Source organism: Suncus etruscus, chromosome 6 (assembly GCF_024139225.1).
Source record: "Suncus etruscus isolate mSunEtr1 chromosome 6, mSunEtr1.pri.cur, whole genome shotgun sequence".
In the NCBI taxonomy this organism is placed as follows: domain Eukaryota; kingdom Metazoa; phylum Chordata; class Mammalia; order Eulipotyphla; family Soricidae; genus Suncus; species Suncus etruscus.
Window position 1 is genome coordinate 131318979 of NC_064853.1, and position 16722 is coordinate 131335700.

A 16722-nucleotide genomic window follows, 5' to 3' on the forward strand; every position below is an offset into this window, starting at 1 on the left:
CCTTGCAAAAGAAGACTTCAATCCATCTTCCATTTTAATGCACCCTTCCTTCTTATCTTTCTACAGTTCAGACAAGGTCAGAGACAGGAGGGGGTTTGGGGTACTCTTTCCAATTCTCTGTCTTCCCTGATCAAATAAAACCAAAGGTGAGTCAGTCCCCTGCATGAAAATCCATGCAACTCAGGAATGAGAAATCAGGTGACCAAATTTCTGAGCAGATTTTCTGAACTATACCCTTGCCTCTGAAACTTTGATTTGATTTTGGAGCAGAGATGCTGTATAATACCTTCCTAAAGCAACAATTGTCTCCTTCAAAGATCTCTGTCCCTCTCTAATTTTCTCTGCCCATCCTTTTTGCTCCTGATAATATAGACTGTGGTGGGTGATTTATTTGGGGGGAGGGAACGCAGCTCGGTTTAGAATCTTTTAAAGCAATTCAGAGAGAATATTTGTTTTATCCTTAATTACTTGCTTCCCAGAGTCCTTTCTTAAACAACAGGAAAAATTCCATTCTGTCTCCTGAAAATAAATATGCCCAGGTCCAGGGATCCACTCTGTTTTTGTTTGTTTGTTTGTTTGTTTGGTTTTTGGTTTTTGGTTTTTGGGTCACACCCAGCAGTGATCAGGGGTTACTCCTGGCACTACGCTCAGAAATCACTCCTGGCATGCTCTGGGGACCATATGGAATGCCAGGATTCGAACCACCAACCTTTTGCATGCAAGGCAAACCTACCTCCATGCTTTCTCTCCGGCCCCCAGGGACTGAAAGAGACCAGGGAAAAGAAAATGGGGATTTAGAGATAGTGGTTTCCAAGGAACTTTAGAATTTTACTTACAAATAAAACAAGAGGAGAGGATTAGGGAGAAGTATGCTACAGAGATTTGTACAATTTGTTCTGCTTTGAGGCCATACCTGTCAGTGCAGTTTACTAGCACTAGACTAGTTCACTAGTCTCTTCTCTGGTATTACTCCTGACTATGCAGTGATGGGGATTGAACCCAGGTCAGCCTCATACAGAACAAGCACTTTGCCCACTGAACTATTTATCCAGCTCGACTTTGCTTTATAATGTAAGACAGCTGTTGTTTTCTAGAAATGACTATTTTGTACATACTATTGTGTGACATGCTCTTTACACTTGAAAATATCTGAAACTCTCTAAGTTAATGACTGTATGCAATCTCATTTACTTAAGAGTGAGCCTAAAGTTTTAAAAAGTAGTAAACTTCCAAGGTTATGTTCACGTTATGTTTATAAGAGTGGGTGCTGTCCTGTTGTGTGACCTGGATAAGTCACTTCACTTCTACATGACAGATCACTCATCTGTAAAATGAGAGAATTAGAGTTCTTACTTCATATGGTTGTTAGCAGATTCACAAAGAGTGGTGAATTCAGTTAGAGTAATAACTACACTGATTATACTACAATTACCATGACAGTGGTAGTCAGTGAGAGCAATAGAATGTCTGTTGGAATACAGACAAAGGGTGGGGAGGAGGGAGATGAAGGGCATTGGTGGTGGGAATGTTGCACTGGTGAAGGTTTTTTATTTTTTTATTTTTTTTGTTATTTTGTTTAATTTATTTATTTATTTATTTATTTTTTGTCATGGTTTTTATTTATTTTTTTCAAACAGAAAAAGCCATTTTAATCACACATATACATTCATAGGACTTTAAACAAAATGTAATATAAAATATAAAAAAAACCAAAACCCCACAACAAAAAAAAATTGCATTTACTTGTAAACTGCTTAACAGCTGGTGGGTTGGCTGACAGGGCTGCCCAAGAAAAGCAAAAGCAGATATAATGAGGTACATTTTCAATGAATAACCACCACAGATCATGTGAACTGCTCTAGCAGCCCAGTCACCTGTTCCCCAATCTCGCCTCCTTAGAGACAAACCAGGGCAGTCCTCCCATGAATTGAGGGCTCCAGCTATATCGATAAGCACCTCAAAGAACAGACAAAACAAACAAACAAACAAACAAAAAACAAACAAACAAACAAAAAAACAAAAACTAAAACAAACAAACAAAAATCACGCCATGGTCTTGAATTAAGAAACATGGTATAGCACATAACAAAAGAGAAGAAAGGAAGAAAAAAAATAAATATAATTGGGGACAACACTTTCAATAATCGCACCCAAACAGAAAAATCGACCAAAATAGATAAATAAATCAAAAAGAATAATAACAATAATAAATAAAGGTAATATATATATTTATATAAAAAAATAACCAAGATTTTGTGCTTTTTGTATTTGTTTTTTCCCTCCTGCCCTGGCACAGTAAATATTGGGGTCATTCGAAAAGGAATTCACTTGGCCTAAGAGATATGGGGTTTCTCTGTCCTTGGAGCATACTGTCATGGGATCAACTCTAGACTTTGCTCATGATCAGGATCCTTTACTTTCCCGATGGTGTTTTTTTTTTTTTTTTTTTTTTTTGGTGTGTGGAAGACTTCTGCTCTATGTTTAGAGGTCTCAGTATCTGCGCAGATCGTGAGGTGGGATTTATGATGAAGTCAGTCTTTGTGGTTCTAGAGGTTCTGTTACCTCAGTGTCATTTTAATCCATCTTCTGTGGTTGGTGATCTTGGTCTTTGCACTGAACCTAGGGTGGCACCTAGGATAGCGTCTTTCTTTGTGCTTCCAGAAGCCCCATTCCGTTACAATTGTCTCTGCCGGACCTTTGGGACTGGGGATCATGATTATTGTGCAGGTCATAGTTCAAGCCCTAAACTAGGGCTTTTTTATTGGTCCCAAGATGTATACAGTCTGGTCGTGGTTCTTGCAGCCAGTCATCTGCAAATCCCGATCTTGGTTTTTGGACTTACCAAAGGGTGCCAAGATTTCTGGTTTTGTCTTGTCGTTAGTTGGTAAGGTAGGCTAATCTGCTCTAAGGTCAAGATGTTCGCATTTTCCTCGTTGTCAGGATAACATGTTAGAGCTGGGCCTTGTTGTTAGTCCCGCCGTATCAAGGCTGTCCCGGATAAAGTTTGTTTCCTGCAGCTGTTGTGAAGAGCTGTGCTGTTTCTATGTCGGGGATCAAGGGTTCAAGGCTGAATGAATGGTATCTAATCACCTGAGATCTAAGTTGATTCCACATGACATATTTCAAGGCAGGAGATATCCCCATATTGTTTTTTTTTAACTTTTTAAAAAATAATATCTTTATTTAAACACTGTGATCATAAACATAATTGTAGTTGGGTTTCAGTCCTAAAAAGAACATCCCCTTCACTAGTGCAACATTCCCACCACCAATGCCCCCATCTCCACCCTCTCCCACCCGCTACCTGTATTTGAGACAGGTTTTCTAAGTCCCTCACTCAATGACAATATTCTGATAGTTCTCAGCATAGTTATGGAGATGTAACTCTTGCATGAAATTAGCTCTGGATTCAATCCAAAGTCACACCAAAGTCCCCACAAAACAAACAAACAAAGTTAATATCATATAAGCTATTTTGTAAGTGTCATTGCTTGGACTGAAGTAAAGATGATGATATGAGAGCCAAGATTAGAAAGAAACATTTAACGAACTTGATTGGTAAATTGATTAATGATGTCATATGTAGGCAGTGGCAAATTTGGATATGTCATAAATTTAGGAAAATTTTGATTCCATTTTCTATCCATATGAATAAGGGAGGGAAATCAAGACTGAATAGAGGGAGAATTTCCAGATGCTCTGACCATGGGCAGAGAAGGCAATTTACAGAGTCTTTTCTGACTCCAACAGGTTCACTGGGACTCTCTTTGGTGATCAGTGAACAAAGTTCTCTCTGCTGTGAATTTATTAAGATTAATTTACTAAGATGGTTGGGGACTTTGTTGAGCACTTATATTGGACATAGTTTCCAATAAATCACACCGACAGGTCTTTATAAAAACAGTGGGGGAACTTTTAAAATCAGGTTCCAAAGTACAGTAATAGCCCCCCCCCCAAGTGAATTGAACACAACCTTTAAGCAACGGCCCATAAGATCAAACACTCAACATGATATCCCCATATTGTAAACAACTATGAGTTCCTATCTCTAGTAGATAGGAGCTCTTTTTTTTTTTTTATATGTAAGATTTCCCCTTTACTTAGTGTGCCTTTGCAGGGGGAAGTGGTGCTACATTATAATGTCGTATATTTGTGGGTGGATTGATGGGATAACCGAAACAGGTCACATACCCAAAAACGAGGGGGGAAAAAAAAGGGAATTAAAAAAGTATGTGCTCACCAATATATATGTAGGACAATCATTTAAAAAAGATAAATAAATAAATTAAAAACAAAACAAAAACAAAAACAAAAAAAAGAAAGAAAAAAAATAAATAAAAATAAAATAAGTTAGCGAAGTTTTTAAGGAACCAAAGTGGTGCAGAGGACTACCTTACATTTGGGGGAGAGCAGGTAAAGAGGTGGTGTATTACAGGTTTTATGCCTATGTTGGAAGTACAGTTTTTCCCATTGTCTTTTGGGTTTTTCTTGTGGTGTGTGGGTTCCCAGGCATCTTCCTAACACATCCCCTGACCTTCTTCAGATTATTAAAAATTTGCGGCAGGGAGGTCTTGGAAGAGTTCTTGCATTGGGGATACTTTTGGACCTAGGCCCAGTTTCAAGGAACATTCCGCGTTAGGGAGAGTTAGTAGGGAGGGCCTCGCAGCATGAGTCCACAGGGGAGTTGGCTATCTTTTCTTTCAGGAGACGAGGTGTGGGTTTATCTGGGTGTCCCCTCGCCTGGGTGCAGAGTACTGGTTCATTGGGTAGGAGGTCGATCTTGATGCCTAATAGAATAAGGACTGAGGGTGAAGAGTTTTAATATGGTGGGAGATCTGGATGGGATTGAGGGGTAAAGGGATAGTTGGATTTCCGGAGGGGAGAAAGGGGAAGGTATATGGGAAGGGTATAAAGGAAGAGAAAAGAGAAAATACCTTAGAGAGAAAAGGGGAAGAGAAAGGGAAAAAAGTAATGAGCAGAATAGAGAAAAAAAAAGTAGTGAGAAGAGAGGAGAGAATAGCAAGGGAATGCTGGTTTGATTAAAAGTGTTCGAAGAATAGAGCCTGTGGTTTAAGTCTGTACGTCTCAGGTACTGCTTCGATGATCTGAATGATCACGTGCTTCAATTCCTAAATGGAGGTATTACCTAGAGATAAAGTGTATGTTAAAGAGTTTTCTCGTGGCCATCTCGTAGTACATGCAAGGTATGGTATCCCATGTGGTATCCCGAGTTGCCACCTTAGTTTGTTCGCCCTTTGTATCCAAGGGCGCCTGTGGACAGAAAAGCTGAGAGGTTATTTAAAATATAGTAATATATATAAAATAGGCAGAACACTCGAAGACCTTTATATCAAAAGGGTCTTTGAGAATGGAGCACCAATGGCAAGAACGTTAGCATCAAATATAAACAAATGGGACTACATCAAACTAAAAAGCTTCTTCATGGCAAAAGAAACCCTACTTAACGCAAGAAGACAGCTAACAGAATGGGAAAAAATCTTTTCATTTGATATATCAGATAAAGGGCTGATATCTAGAACATACAAAGCGCTCAGAAAGCTGAGCCCCTCAAAACCAAATAAAGCCATAAAAAATGGGGAGATGAAATGAATAGACACTTCTCTGAGGAAGACAGAAGGATGGCCAACAAACACATGAAAACATGCTCACCTTCACTCATCATCAGGGAGATCCAAATCAAGACAACAATGAGATACCACCTCACACCAGTGAGGTTGGCTCACATCAAAAATAATGGAAACAACCTTTGTTGGCGAGGATGCGGTATGAAAGGAACTCTCATCCACTGCTGGTGGGAATGCCCCCTAGTCCAACATCTATGGAGAAAAGTCTGGAGAGTGCTCAAAGAACTCAGAATTGAGCTGCCATTTGACCCAGCAATTGCTCTCCTAGGCATATACCCCCAAGATGGAAGGACATTCATTCCAAAATACGTATGCACCCCACTATTTATTGCAGCAATCAGTATAATAGCCAAATCTTGGAACCAACCTCGATGTCCAACAACAGATGAATGGATCATTAAGATGTGGTACATATATACAATGGAATATTACATGGCAGTTAGAAATGATACAATCACAGACTTTGCAGCAACGTGGATGGACCTAGATCATGTTATGTTAAACGAAGTAAGTCAGAAGACAAAAGAAAAACACAGAATGGTAGGTTTTTTATTTTTATAACCAAAATCCAACTACAAACATGCTTGGAATCATGGTGCTTAAATAAAGATATGTATAAAAAAAAAAGAAAAATATACAAGCCTTCATTAAGGGAACAGCAAATGACCAAAGATATCAAAAATACAGATTTTGTCTATAGAGCTTGCCTAGGGTGGGAGTGGGGGTGACTGCCAGGGGCCCTTGGGATGTTGGTGAATGGAAGCAGGCAAGCTGGTGTTGGAATAATGTGTGAAAAGTATAATTAATAGTATTGTAAATCATGATACCTCATTAAGAATGGTAGAGGACTTTCCTTCCCCACAAAAGGCCCAATTATTTGAAAATCTGTTCATGTCTGAAGAATGGCACTTTATTTCAAAACCAAGATACCTTCTTCCCAACCTCCTTTCCTTTTTTGTTCAGTTTCCCTTTCTCCTTCCTGTTTTCTTTCTCTCATTCCTCTTTCTGTTTCTCAAAATAGTCACTCAAAATAGCCTGGGTGTGGGGATGGATCAAAGTGCTAGAGTGCATTCTGTGCATGTGGATTTAATAACCCACCTGGTTCCTTGAGAACCACTGGGAGTGATTCCCACTGGGTATATTCCATGAGCAACTGGGTATGATCCCCTCACCTTCCTCAAATAAAATAAAATAATTGTAGAATTATTCACTCTAGGCCCCCTTTAAACCCAGAACTTAAGACTTTAGGAGTTGGTCCTCTAGTTGGCTCATGACTGTGAGAAAGTGACTTTGCATTTCAAGTTGTTTGTTTGGGGGCTTGTACGTATGTCTGTTGAGAACAAATTTCAACAACAATCTGTCAGCCTAGTAATGAGGGCTTGCTAATGAGGCTCCCGACAGACGCTTTTTATTTACAAAGATGACAAATGCCACTACTTGGCTGTGCTTGAATCATTTCAAAGGCCAGTGGGCTCATTATAGTCATCAATACTTGCTACACTGAAATTCGTTTTGTCAGAAGACTGTGTGCAATTTGGATTTCTGTTAATTGAATCATTTTTGATATTCCTGCAGAAAGAATAATCTATTTTTTTCTTTTGCCTATTCTGTTTAGTTGTGATGAAATTTTTGCGAATTATGTTTTAGATACCTTTTATTTTTATTATTATTTGAATTGTTATTATTTTTGGATAATTGCCAAAATCCCTATGCCTTACTTATGCCCCTTAGATGGAGCAGAAAACATGCATATGAACACAGCACCAAGGCAGGTAGAGAAAGAACCACAGTTTGGGTATAGACTGGCCACCTTGAGGCAATTGCTCTGTCTGATGGGATTAGATGTGCCTGCAGATCTGCCAAATTTGCACAGAAAACTTTTTATTTCTGTGGCTCCTATTTTTCAAAAGAAAAAAATGCATTTTTATATAAAATTTCTATTTTTAAATGATTTGGGGAAAGGGTTGGCTCTATTTTCAGGTATGATCCTCCAGAGTACTTGGGATCCATATGCAATTTTGGGAACTAAACTTTCCATGACTGTACAATGCAAGTTAAGTGACCTATTCTGTACTATCTCTCTGATCCCTTTAGATGATTTTTGAGATGTTGATAATCAATTTAGCAAACTGTCAGGGACTTCCAGACATTGATCTGTAGGTAATATATAAACAATTTGCAGTAGTTTCTTGGCTAGTTAAAAATAAACAGACTGAAAACAAAAACCTAAAGAATTTTAAGAATAGACAAAAGACATTTCTTTGTTTTCTCTTTACAGACTGGTATAGGGGATACCTCATAAAGCACAAAATGTTACAGGTAAGATGAATTTGTTTTATTGAAACACTACTTGATGTCATTATATGACCCTTTACATGTAGAGACTTGATGTCTTTACAAGACATAACTCTTCACCAAAATAACACCTTTCCTCCTCATACTTTCCTCTCTAAACCTTTGCCATTGTATTCACTGTGCCTCCATGCACATCCCCTTCCACCCTGTCTTTAAGGGTGTCTTCCTGAGTTTTCTTTTCTCTGATACTATTCCCGACATGTCAGTCAAGTATGATTGTTTTTCTCCCTTCCTGGAGTCCTGATGGTATTGCAAATTTTAATTTGAAATTTGTCTTCTACTGACTTCCTTATAGTTTTGTGGGGTATTTGATATTTCATTATTTATGAATTCAAAGAATTTGCTTTCCCCAGCACTATGATTATACAATAATCTTCATGAGAGTAGCCACCTGTTTGCTTGTCTCCTGATTACTAATGATTTCCTGTTTGCATTTTTGTGAATTTGTGAAGGAATTATGAAGGAATTCTACTTCTCTTGTTAGCTTAGCCAAACTTATAAAGTAAAGCTATAATTATATGGTTCTTTCTTCTTCCCTGGCATGCTACGTTTGGGAAGCATGAACAACTTTGCTCTCTAGGACAGTAAAATAAATACAGGGATAAAATATCTCTTGCATCCTACTAGCTCATCTCTGTCCAGAGGTGGGGATGCTAAAATACTTGAGCATTAAGCTCTTCATAACTGCAAAAGAGCCTTATTTTCTGAAATTGGGAGTAAGGGAGACTATGGATTTTATCATCTTTTCCCCTTTTGGCCCATCTAAAATAATGCGCATAAAAAGGAAACTGGAAAATTTTTGTGGGATCCCAAACGCTGATGGAAAATTGAATGGAAACTAAACCTAAGTGCATGTAATAAAAATGTTCAAAAGTGTGTTCAAAGTCTGTTCAAATTCTGGGGTATTTCTTTTAAATTCTCAGGGTTTAGGAGACAGTGGTTAGGGCAGAAGCCACACAAGTGCCTGACTTGGATTTGATCCCCAGTACTAACTGATCCCCAAACATCTCAGGGTATAGTTCAGAGACTTCCAGCACTACCAGGTTAGTTGGCATAATCAGAATTACAGAGTCATGCAGCATCTCATTATCAGGCCCTTCCATTGAACCACAGCCCAGTTGACTGAGAAGAGCCAGTGGGTTCTTTAAGTATTTAGGAACATACCTATTTAATGCAAACAAAAAATTTTGGTTCTACTTCTCAGTGGATTTTTAATTTATGTTTTTTTGTTTATTTGGGTCACACACCTGACATTTCTGATTCTGTACTAAGGCATCACTACTAGTGGTACCCTATGTGGTGCTGGGGATCAAACTGGGTTAAATATGTGTGAGACTAGAGCCTTGGCTCCTTTGCTATCTCTCTAACCCACCACTCAGTCTATTTGGGAAAAATCATGAATCCCAGGGTCAGTTATTTCTGTAGGGATGTCATTTTATTTTATCATTTTATTTATCTTATTTTATTCCATTTGCTTATTCAATTTTATTCTGTTTCCAACAGGGCATTTTTCCTAAATCCTTCGTCCACATCAAAGAAGTGATAATTGAGAAAAAAAGGTATTTGCTGTTCATCATCGGACTTAACCCTCTAGTGGCTCATAGATGCCTCTGTCCTATTTACTTTCAAAATATGACTTGGCAGATGTGAAGAATGCTTAGCTGATCCATCTTCGCCAGCCTGTGTTTATTTGTGTAACTCCTTTTCCTTACTGGATGGGAAATCTAATCCAAATTGATTTGTGTTCAGATCTGATTCTGAGGGGGTATTAGTAAGTTTAGAGAATCAAACCTTCCTTGGCAGCTACCTTTGAACTGTATTAAGGAAGATTTATCTTCAATAACGAGTATGTAGAGCTCACTCCAGTGACAGGAGATGGGAGACAGTGAAGTCCTTTGTATTTGCATAATGTAATTGGTGTGGCTCTTGGAGACAGTTGAGTCTCAGGCCAGCAATGCCCCTCTCTGCAGTTTCAATATAATGCAAATTTGCCAACATTTTGTCTTGCTAGCACCTGGGTCTCAATTTTATGCCATTTTCTTGCCCACCTAAAATAGAAATATTGAGAACATCATCCCTGCAGAAATTCCTCTGGCACAAGAAGTGACAACAACACTTTGGGAATGGGGAAGCATCTGGAAACAGCTCTATGTGGTGAGACTTACAACCCTACCCCTAAGATGGAAGCATCTTGAAGTTCAAATTTGGGATTTATCATTAACCAGGGTGGCCAAGTGGCCTCTGGGGACAGAACAAATGGTGGTATGTTTGAGGGCATCAAGAGGTTTGGTGACTTTCTCAAAGTCACACAGTGAACTAGTGATAGAATGGTACTAAACAAAGACTATCTGATTCTTCTGTTTTTAAATTATTGCAAAAGCTGTGAAACAGGAGCATGCCCAAAATTACCTCTAAAGATATTAAAAAAGCAAAGCCTCCTTCTGTGAGATTTGCTTATTAATCATTTTTTATTAAACTCAGAAGATTTTGATTTGGTGATCAACTTATAACACTTTGAGAGATACTGGTTTTTTTTTTGTTGTTGTTTTGGGGTCACAACCAGCAGCGCTCTGGGGTTCCTCCTGGCTCTATGCTCAGTAATTGCTCTTGGCAGGCTCAGGGGACTATAAGGGATGCCGGGATTTGAACCACTGTCCTTCTGCATGCAAGGCAAGTGGCTTACCCCCATGCTATCTCTCCGGCCCCAAGAGATACTGTTCTTATTAATTTACTAATGACTGTTGTCCTCAAATCTAAGAGAAAACTTTGAACCTAGAAAAAGCAAAGAGAGTACTTTTCATCTATTTTTCCTGTATTGAAACAAGTCTAATTTTAAATCCACCTTTGATACTTCTAAAGGGTCTAATGAAAGTAATTATCTAATAAAACTATTATGTGAAGAGTGAAAATGTCAGCCAAGGCTTATTGCATGCTTGTTACAGAACCTGCTGGTGTTTGTTTGTATGCTTCTGTCATCTTGCCTTTAATGTCAGAAATGTTTATTTCCATTTAGATATTTCATAATATTTAAAATTGACACATTGAGTTTCTAGTTTTACCAAATGAATGTTTGGGAATCCAATAGAAGCACTCGGGTTAAAGATGATAGCTCATCCTTATTAATGATAGTTCAATCATTAATTCTTACAACATATCACATGTATCATGTAAGTTTGGCATTTTGCAAATTTTCTCTTTACAGTTGCTTTCTACCCTAGTGGAGATATCTTTAAAATGACGGAATTCTAGTATTGCTTATGGTTCTTTCCATATCTGTAAAGGACCTCTTCAGGTTCTATGTATACCTGTGCAGGTTTACATAATATCTAACTTGGCTTCCTTTGTAATAAATTTTAAAAGTTATATTGCATACTATGTCACCAATTCTCTGATTCTCCAACACTAACTGATCTCCTACAATTCAGATCATTATTTTCTCTCTTTTTTGGGGGATGGTTTGGAAACACCTGGCTACGATCAGGGGTTATTCCTGGCTCTGCACTCAGAAATCACTTCTGGCAGGCTTGGAGGACAAAATGGGGTAGTGGAGATCAAATCTGGGTCTCTCCTGGGTCAGCCGCGTGCAAGGTAAACATCCTGCCACTGTGCTATGGCTCAGGCCTCAAATTCAGATCATTTCTAACTCTGACTACCCAGACATAGTTTAGTCAGAATTCATGATTAAGGATGCATTTTTTAAATAAAATATTTTTATTTTAATCATAGTGGCTTACATATTGTTGACAAGATATTTCAGGTACATATTAACATAAAATCAGGGGAATTCCCATCACCGAATTGTCCTCCCTGCACCTCCGTTTTCGTCATGTCTCCCATATCTTCCTCCCTCACCCCCGGGGCTGCTAGCATGAGTGGACCCTCTATGCCTAGCTTACTACTTGTGATCTTACATCTATTTGGTCTTGGTACCTCCCTTATTTTCCCCTTCTAATTGGGAGGCGGGACTAGATAGTTCAGGTTATGTGGTTTTGTTTGAAGAAAAGAAAAGTAATAAACTGGGGTAAAAAAAAATGTTGAAAATGGGCAGAGTCCTTCTACAGGCTCTCAAAAGGATGCATTTTTATACAATTATCCTCATTTCAGATGTCAGCAGTAAATTTCAGGTTCCAAGACTTCCCAGGTTTTTGTCAAAACATGTTTCAGTGTTTGGAGAGATAGTACAGCAGGTAAGGCGCTTGCCTTGTAGGCAGCCAACCTGGGTTCAACATCCAGCATCTCATATGGTCCACTGAGCACTGCCAGGTCAGATTCCTGAGTGTAGAGCCAGAAGTAAACCCTGAGCACTGCCAGCTAAAGAAACATGGTTCAACTTCAAGGATTTTCACAATTATTTACCTCTTATATCTCAAATTCTATAATTTCAGGACACAGTTCCAGAACAATTAAATAGAAGAGAGAGACCGCAAAGCTGGGCACAGAGCTTCTATGCCTTTTAAGGGCACTCTACCCTACCAGCATATCAGTTTGACCAACTAGAAAGTTAGTTGAACATCATGTGAGAAATACTTACATAGGCACAATTGTCTCAACATAGTTAATTGTTGGATAGACTCAAACTCTAGTTTGAGTCTTCTGTTCCCTAGCCAGAGTGTGTGTGCCAGGGATCCAGCCTTAGGTTTGCCTGGTGCAAGAACAGCACCTTACTTGCTATTCTATCTGATTGATTCCTTTGATATCCAGCCCCATTCTGAAGCTACGTAGGGACTAACCAAGAATCACCCCATTAGCTTATTATTCTTAGGTATAGCAAAAGTTATTTATTATCTATAAACAAAAGCACTTCTCAGGAAATTGCAAAGTTTTTTAGAGCTCTGTGCCAAAAACTTGAAGACAAAGATAAAATACATGTTTCCTATGTTATTATTGTATGGGGGCCAAACCTAATGGTGCTCAGGGCTTACTCCTGGCTCTGTACTCAGGGATCACTCACTCCTAGTAATACTCAGGGAGCCATATGTGGTGCTAGGATTGAATCCATGCAAGGTTAGTCATAAGGCAAATATCCTATCTGGTGTACTATTATTTCAGCCCCAAATGTATGTATTTACAAATATATGTATATATGTATATATATATACATATATATATATTACTTTCTCTAGTGGGAAGTCAAAACTATTTGGCATGATTAAAAGTTATTTATATAAATATAGTAAGGCAAGAAACTGTTATCAAGTGCTTTTTATAATACCTATCAAAAGCTCTGAGCTATGGGGCTGGAGTGGTTGTGCAAGCCGCAGGCATTTGCCTTGCACATGCTAACCTAGGACGAACCACAGTTCGATCCCCTGACATCCTATATAATCCCCCAAGCCAGGAGCAATTTCTGAGCTCATAGCTAGGAATAACTCCTGAGTGTCACTGGGTGTGGCCCAAAAATAACAACAACAAAAAAAAGCCTGAGATACTGGCCTCTTTGTTAAAAGAGTGAACAAATGAGATAAAGGCATTTAATGATATTTTTCATGAAGATGGTAATTTATTATTCACTTTAAACAGGGGTTTCAAACTCAATTTACCTGGGGGCCGCAGGAGACAAAGTCGGGGCGAGGCAGGGCCACATAAGGGATTTCACTTACCGAATATTCGCAATAAAAATCGCATTAATAAGAAAAAAATCGCATTAAACATTTGCATACCCCTAACGGAACTGCTCGGGGTATGTGAATGTTTTTTTTTGGTTTTTGGGTCACACCTGGCAGTGCTCAGGGGTTATTCCTGGCTCCAGGCTCAGAAATTGCTCCTGGCAGGCACAGGGGACCATATGGGGCGCCGGGATTCGAACCGATGACCTCCTGCATGAAAGGCAAACGCCTTACCTCCATGCTATCTCTCCGGCCCCGGGTATGTGAATGTTTAATGCGATTTTTTTCTTACTAATGCGATTTTTATTGCGATTATTTGGTAAGCGAATAATCGCGAATACTGCGATATTTGAAGGCCGGCCACGGGCCACAAAATGTTGTACAGAGGGCCGCAAACGGTCTGCGGGCCCGCGAGTTTGAGACCACTGCTTTAAGAGGCTGGATGGGGACTAGGGATGAATCACTATATGAAGTCTATATGTACTCCAAAAGCTATGTTGTGTCCCATGAGATTAGACATAGGTCACACTTAGGGATGACTATAAATGGGCTTTATCACTAGAGAAATGAGCTTGGTTCCCAGCCTTCTTTTCTTTCTTTCTTTCTTTCTTTCTTTCTTTCTTTCTTTCTTTCTTTCTTTCTTTCTTTCTTTCTTTCTTTCTTTCTTTCTTTCTTTCTTTCTTTCTTTCTTTCTTTCTTTCTTTCTTTCTTTCTTTCTTTCTTTCTTTCTTTCTTTCTTTCTTTCTTTCTTTCTTTCTTTCTTTCTTTCTTTCTGTCTGTCTGTCTTTCTTCTTTCTTTCTTTCTTTCTTTCTTTCTTTCTTTCTTTCTTTCTTTCTTTCTTTCTTTCTTTCTTTCTTTCTTTCTTTCTTTCTTTCTTTCTTTCTTTCTTTCTTTCTTTCTTTCTTTCTCTCTCTCTTTCTCTCTTTCTTTCTCTCTTTCTTTCTTTCTTTCTTTCTTTCTTTCTTTCTTTCTTTCTTTCTTTCTTTCTTTCTTTCTTTCTTTCTTTCTTTCTTTCTTTCTTTCTTTCTTTCTTCCTTCCTTCCTTCCTTCCTTCTTTCTTTCTTTCTTTCTTTCTTTCTTTCTTTCTTTCTTTCTTTCTTTCTTCTTTCTTTCTTTCTTTCTTTCTTTCTTTCTTTCTTTCTCTCTCTCTCTCTCTCTCTCTCTCTCTCTCTCTCTTTCTTTCTTTCTTTCTTTCTTTCTTTCTTTCTTTCTTTCTTTCTTTCTTTCTTTTTGTTTTTGGGTCAGACCCGGTGGCCTTCAGGGGTTATCCTGGCTCTACACTCAGAAAATGCTCCTGGCAGGCTCAGGGGACAATTTTGGGATGCCGGGATTCGAACCACTGTCCTGCATGCAAGGCAAACGCCTTACCTCCATGCTATCTCTCTGGCTCCGTCCATGCTATTTCTGCATAGCAAATATTTTCTTCATATAAGTGTTAGAAATCACTTTGCAGGGGGCTGGAGCAATAGCACAGTGTTAGGGCATTTGTTTTGCATGCTGCCGACCTGGGAGAGACCCAAGTTCTATTCCCAGCATCCCATATGGTCTCCTGAGCCTGCCAGGAGCAATTTCTGAGTGCTGCCAGGTGTGACCCAGAACAAACAAACAAACAAAAACAACAAAAACACACAAAAAAGAAATTGCTTTTTGTTTAACCAAAAAGTGATTCTGTGTGAAATCATTTGGCCCGGTAGGAGGAAATATGGCAGTGTCTTTGTAGTACCTCATTGCTTATAGAAGGGGAGATGCTCAAGCCTTGGTTCTTGAGCCTATTTGCCTGCTTTTTTGCCACAATAGATGCCCAGGTACCTTTAGCACATCAGTTGTAGATTATTTGCTTTCTCCTAGGCCAGCAAAAAGGAGCGATTCTTTGAGGTGCAGTCCATGATGTATGATCTGATGGAGTGGCGGTCCCAGCTCCTCTCAGGAACACTGCCCAAAGATGAGCTGAAGGAACTGAAGCAAAAAGTCACATCCAAAATCGACTATGGCAACAGGTGACTTCTCTGGAAAGATCCTTCTTTCCTACCTCTCTTCTCTTTCACTTTCCCAGAATCTTGGCTTCATTTCTATATGTGAATTTGCCTCTTTCTATTTGGGAGAAGGCTGCTCTCAGTAACCACGTCTGTATGCCTTTGCTATCACCCCTGTGGGATACTGGGACATACCAGCCAAGAAGAGGCTTGCTTATGCAGTGGTTATTACCAGGCTGAAAGATTTAGGACACTCATTTAACCTACTTGCAAGGGGCCAGGGAGCATAGTCATGCTGGTTCACTTTCGGCTTAGTTGCCATTTTATTCCTGCATTTACAGAGTCCTCTACTAAATCCCAGTGTGAGGCTGAAAGTCCCTTCTCTTGTCCTAAATTTTCTAAGCCACATGCCATCGATTAATTCATATGAACCTGCTACAAAAGCATTTTCTCCCAAGGGATGAAGCAAACGTTGTTCAAGGATGAAACTAAGATGAATATGAATATGAAAGAATTTCGTTTGTTTCTTTCTTTTCTTTTCTTTTTCTTTCTTTCTTTGTTTCTTTTTTCTTTTCTTTTTTCTTTTCTTTCTTTATTTATTTTTTGCATCACTCTCAGTAGTGCCTAGAACTGACTCTTAGCTCTGCACTCAGAAGTCACTCCTGTGATCCCTGAGTTCAGAGCCAGGACTAAACCCTGAGCAAGGCAAAATAGCAAAACAAGCAAACAAATTAACACTGTCCTGTATCTTGGGAACTCAGAGCTTTGTTATGCGATGGAAGCCATAAACTCAAGCCGAATTTCTGAGCCCTGACTACTAAAGCTCCTGAAGTTTCAAGTGTAATTGCAATAGATCAAGCTCTTTGATAACCAAAGTGTGGGGATCCTCAGATGACTCCTCCAAATCCCAAGATAGCTAGACCTTAGAGAATGTTTTATTCATACAAACAAATCCACTTGATGAATTTTGAAGAGAAAGAGCCAGAGTGATCTTGGCATTAAATTATGTATGGCTATGCTCCATCTTTCCCTTGGTCATGATAGTTTGTGCTCAGCAATAGTTGAATGCATTTGTCCACATAGCATCCCCAGTTCTGCAGCCTGGATGTGCAACTTTATGAGTCATATCCAGTTGGAAGTTA

General features: G+C 39.0%; 1 protein-coding gene across 1 annotated transcript in view; it reads left to right on the forward strand.

The window, feature by feature from the left end:
* The window catches only part of DOCK2 (dedicator of cytokinesis 2), a 442819-nt gene that overhangs the window by 31136 nt on the left and 394961 nt on the right, over positions 1-16722 (forward strand). Inside the window, exons 4-7 of the mRNA XM_049775655.1 lie at positions 7924-7964; positions 9504-9559; positions 10058-10154; positions 15456-15604. Coding sequence (XP_049631612.1) covers positions 7924-7964; positions 9504-9559; positions 10058-10154; positions 15456-15604 — 343 coding nt within the window. The remainder of the gene's footprint in view (positions 1-7923; positions 7965-9503; positions 9560-10057; positions 10155-15455; positions 15605-16722) is intronic.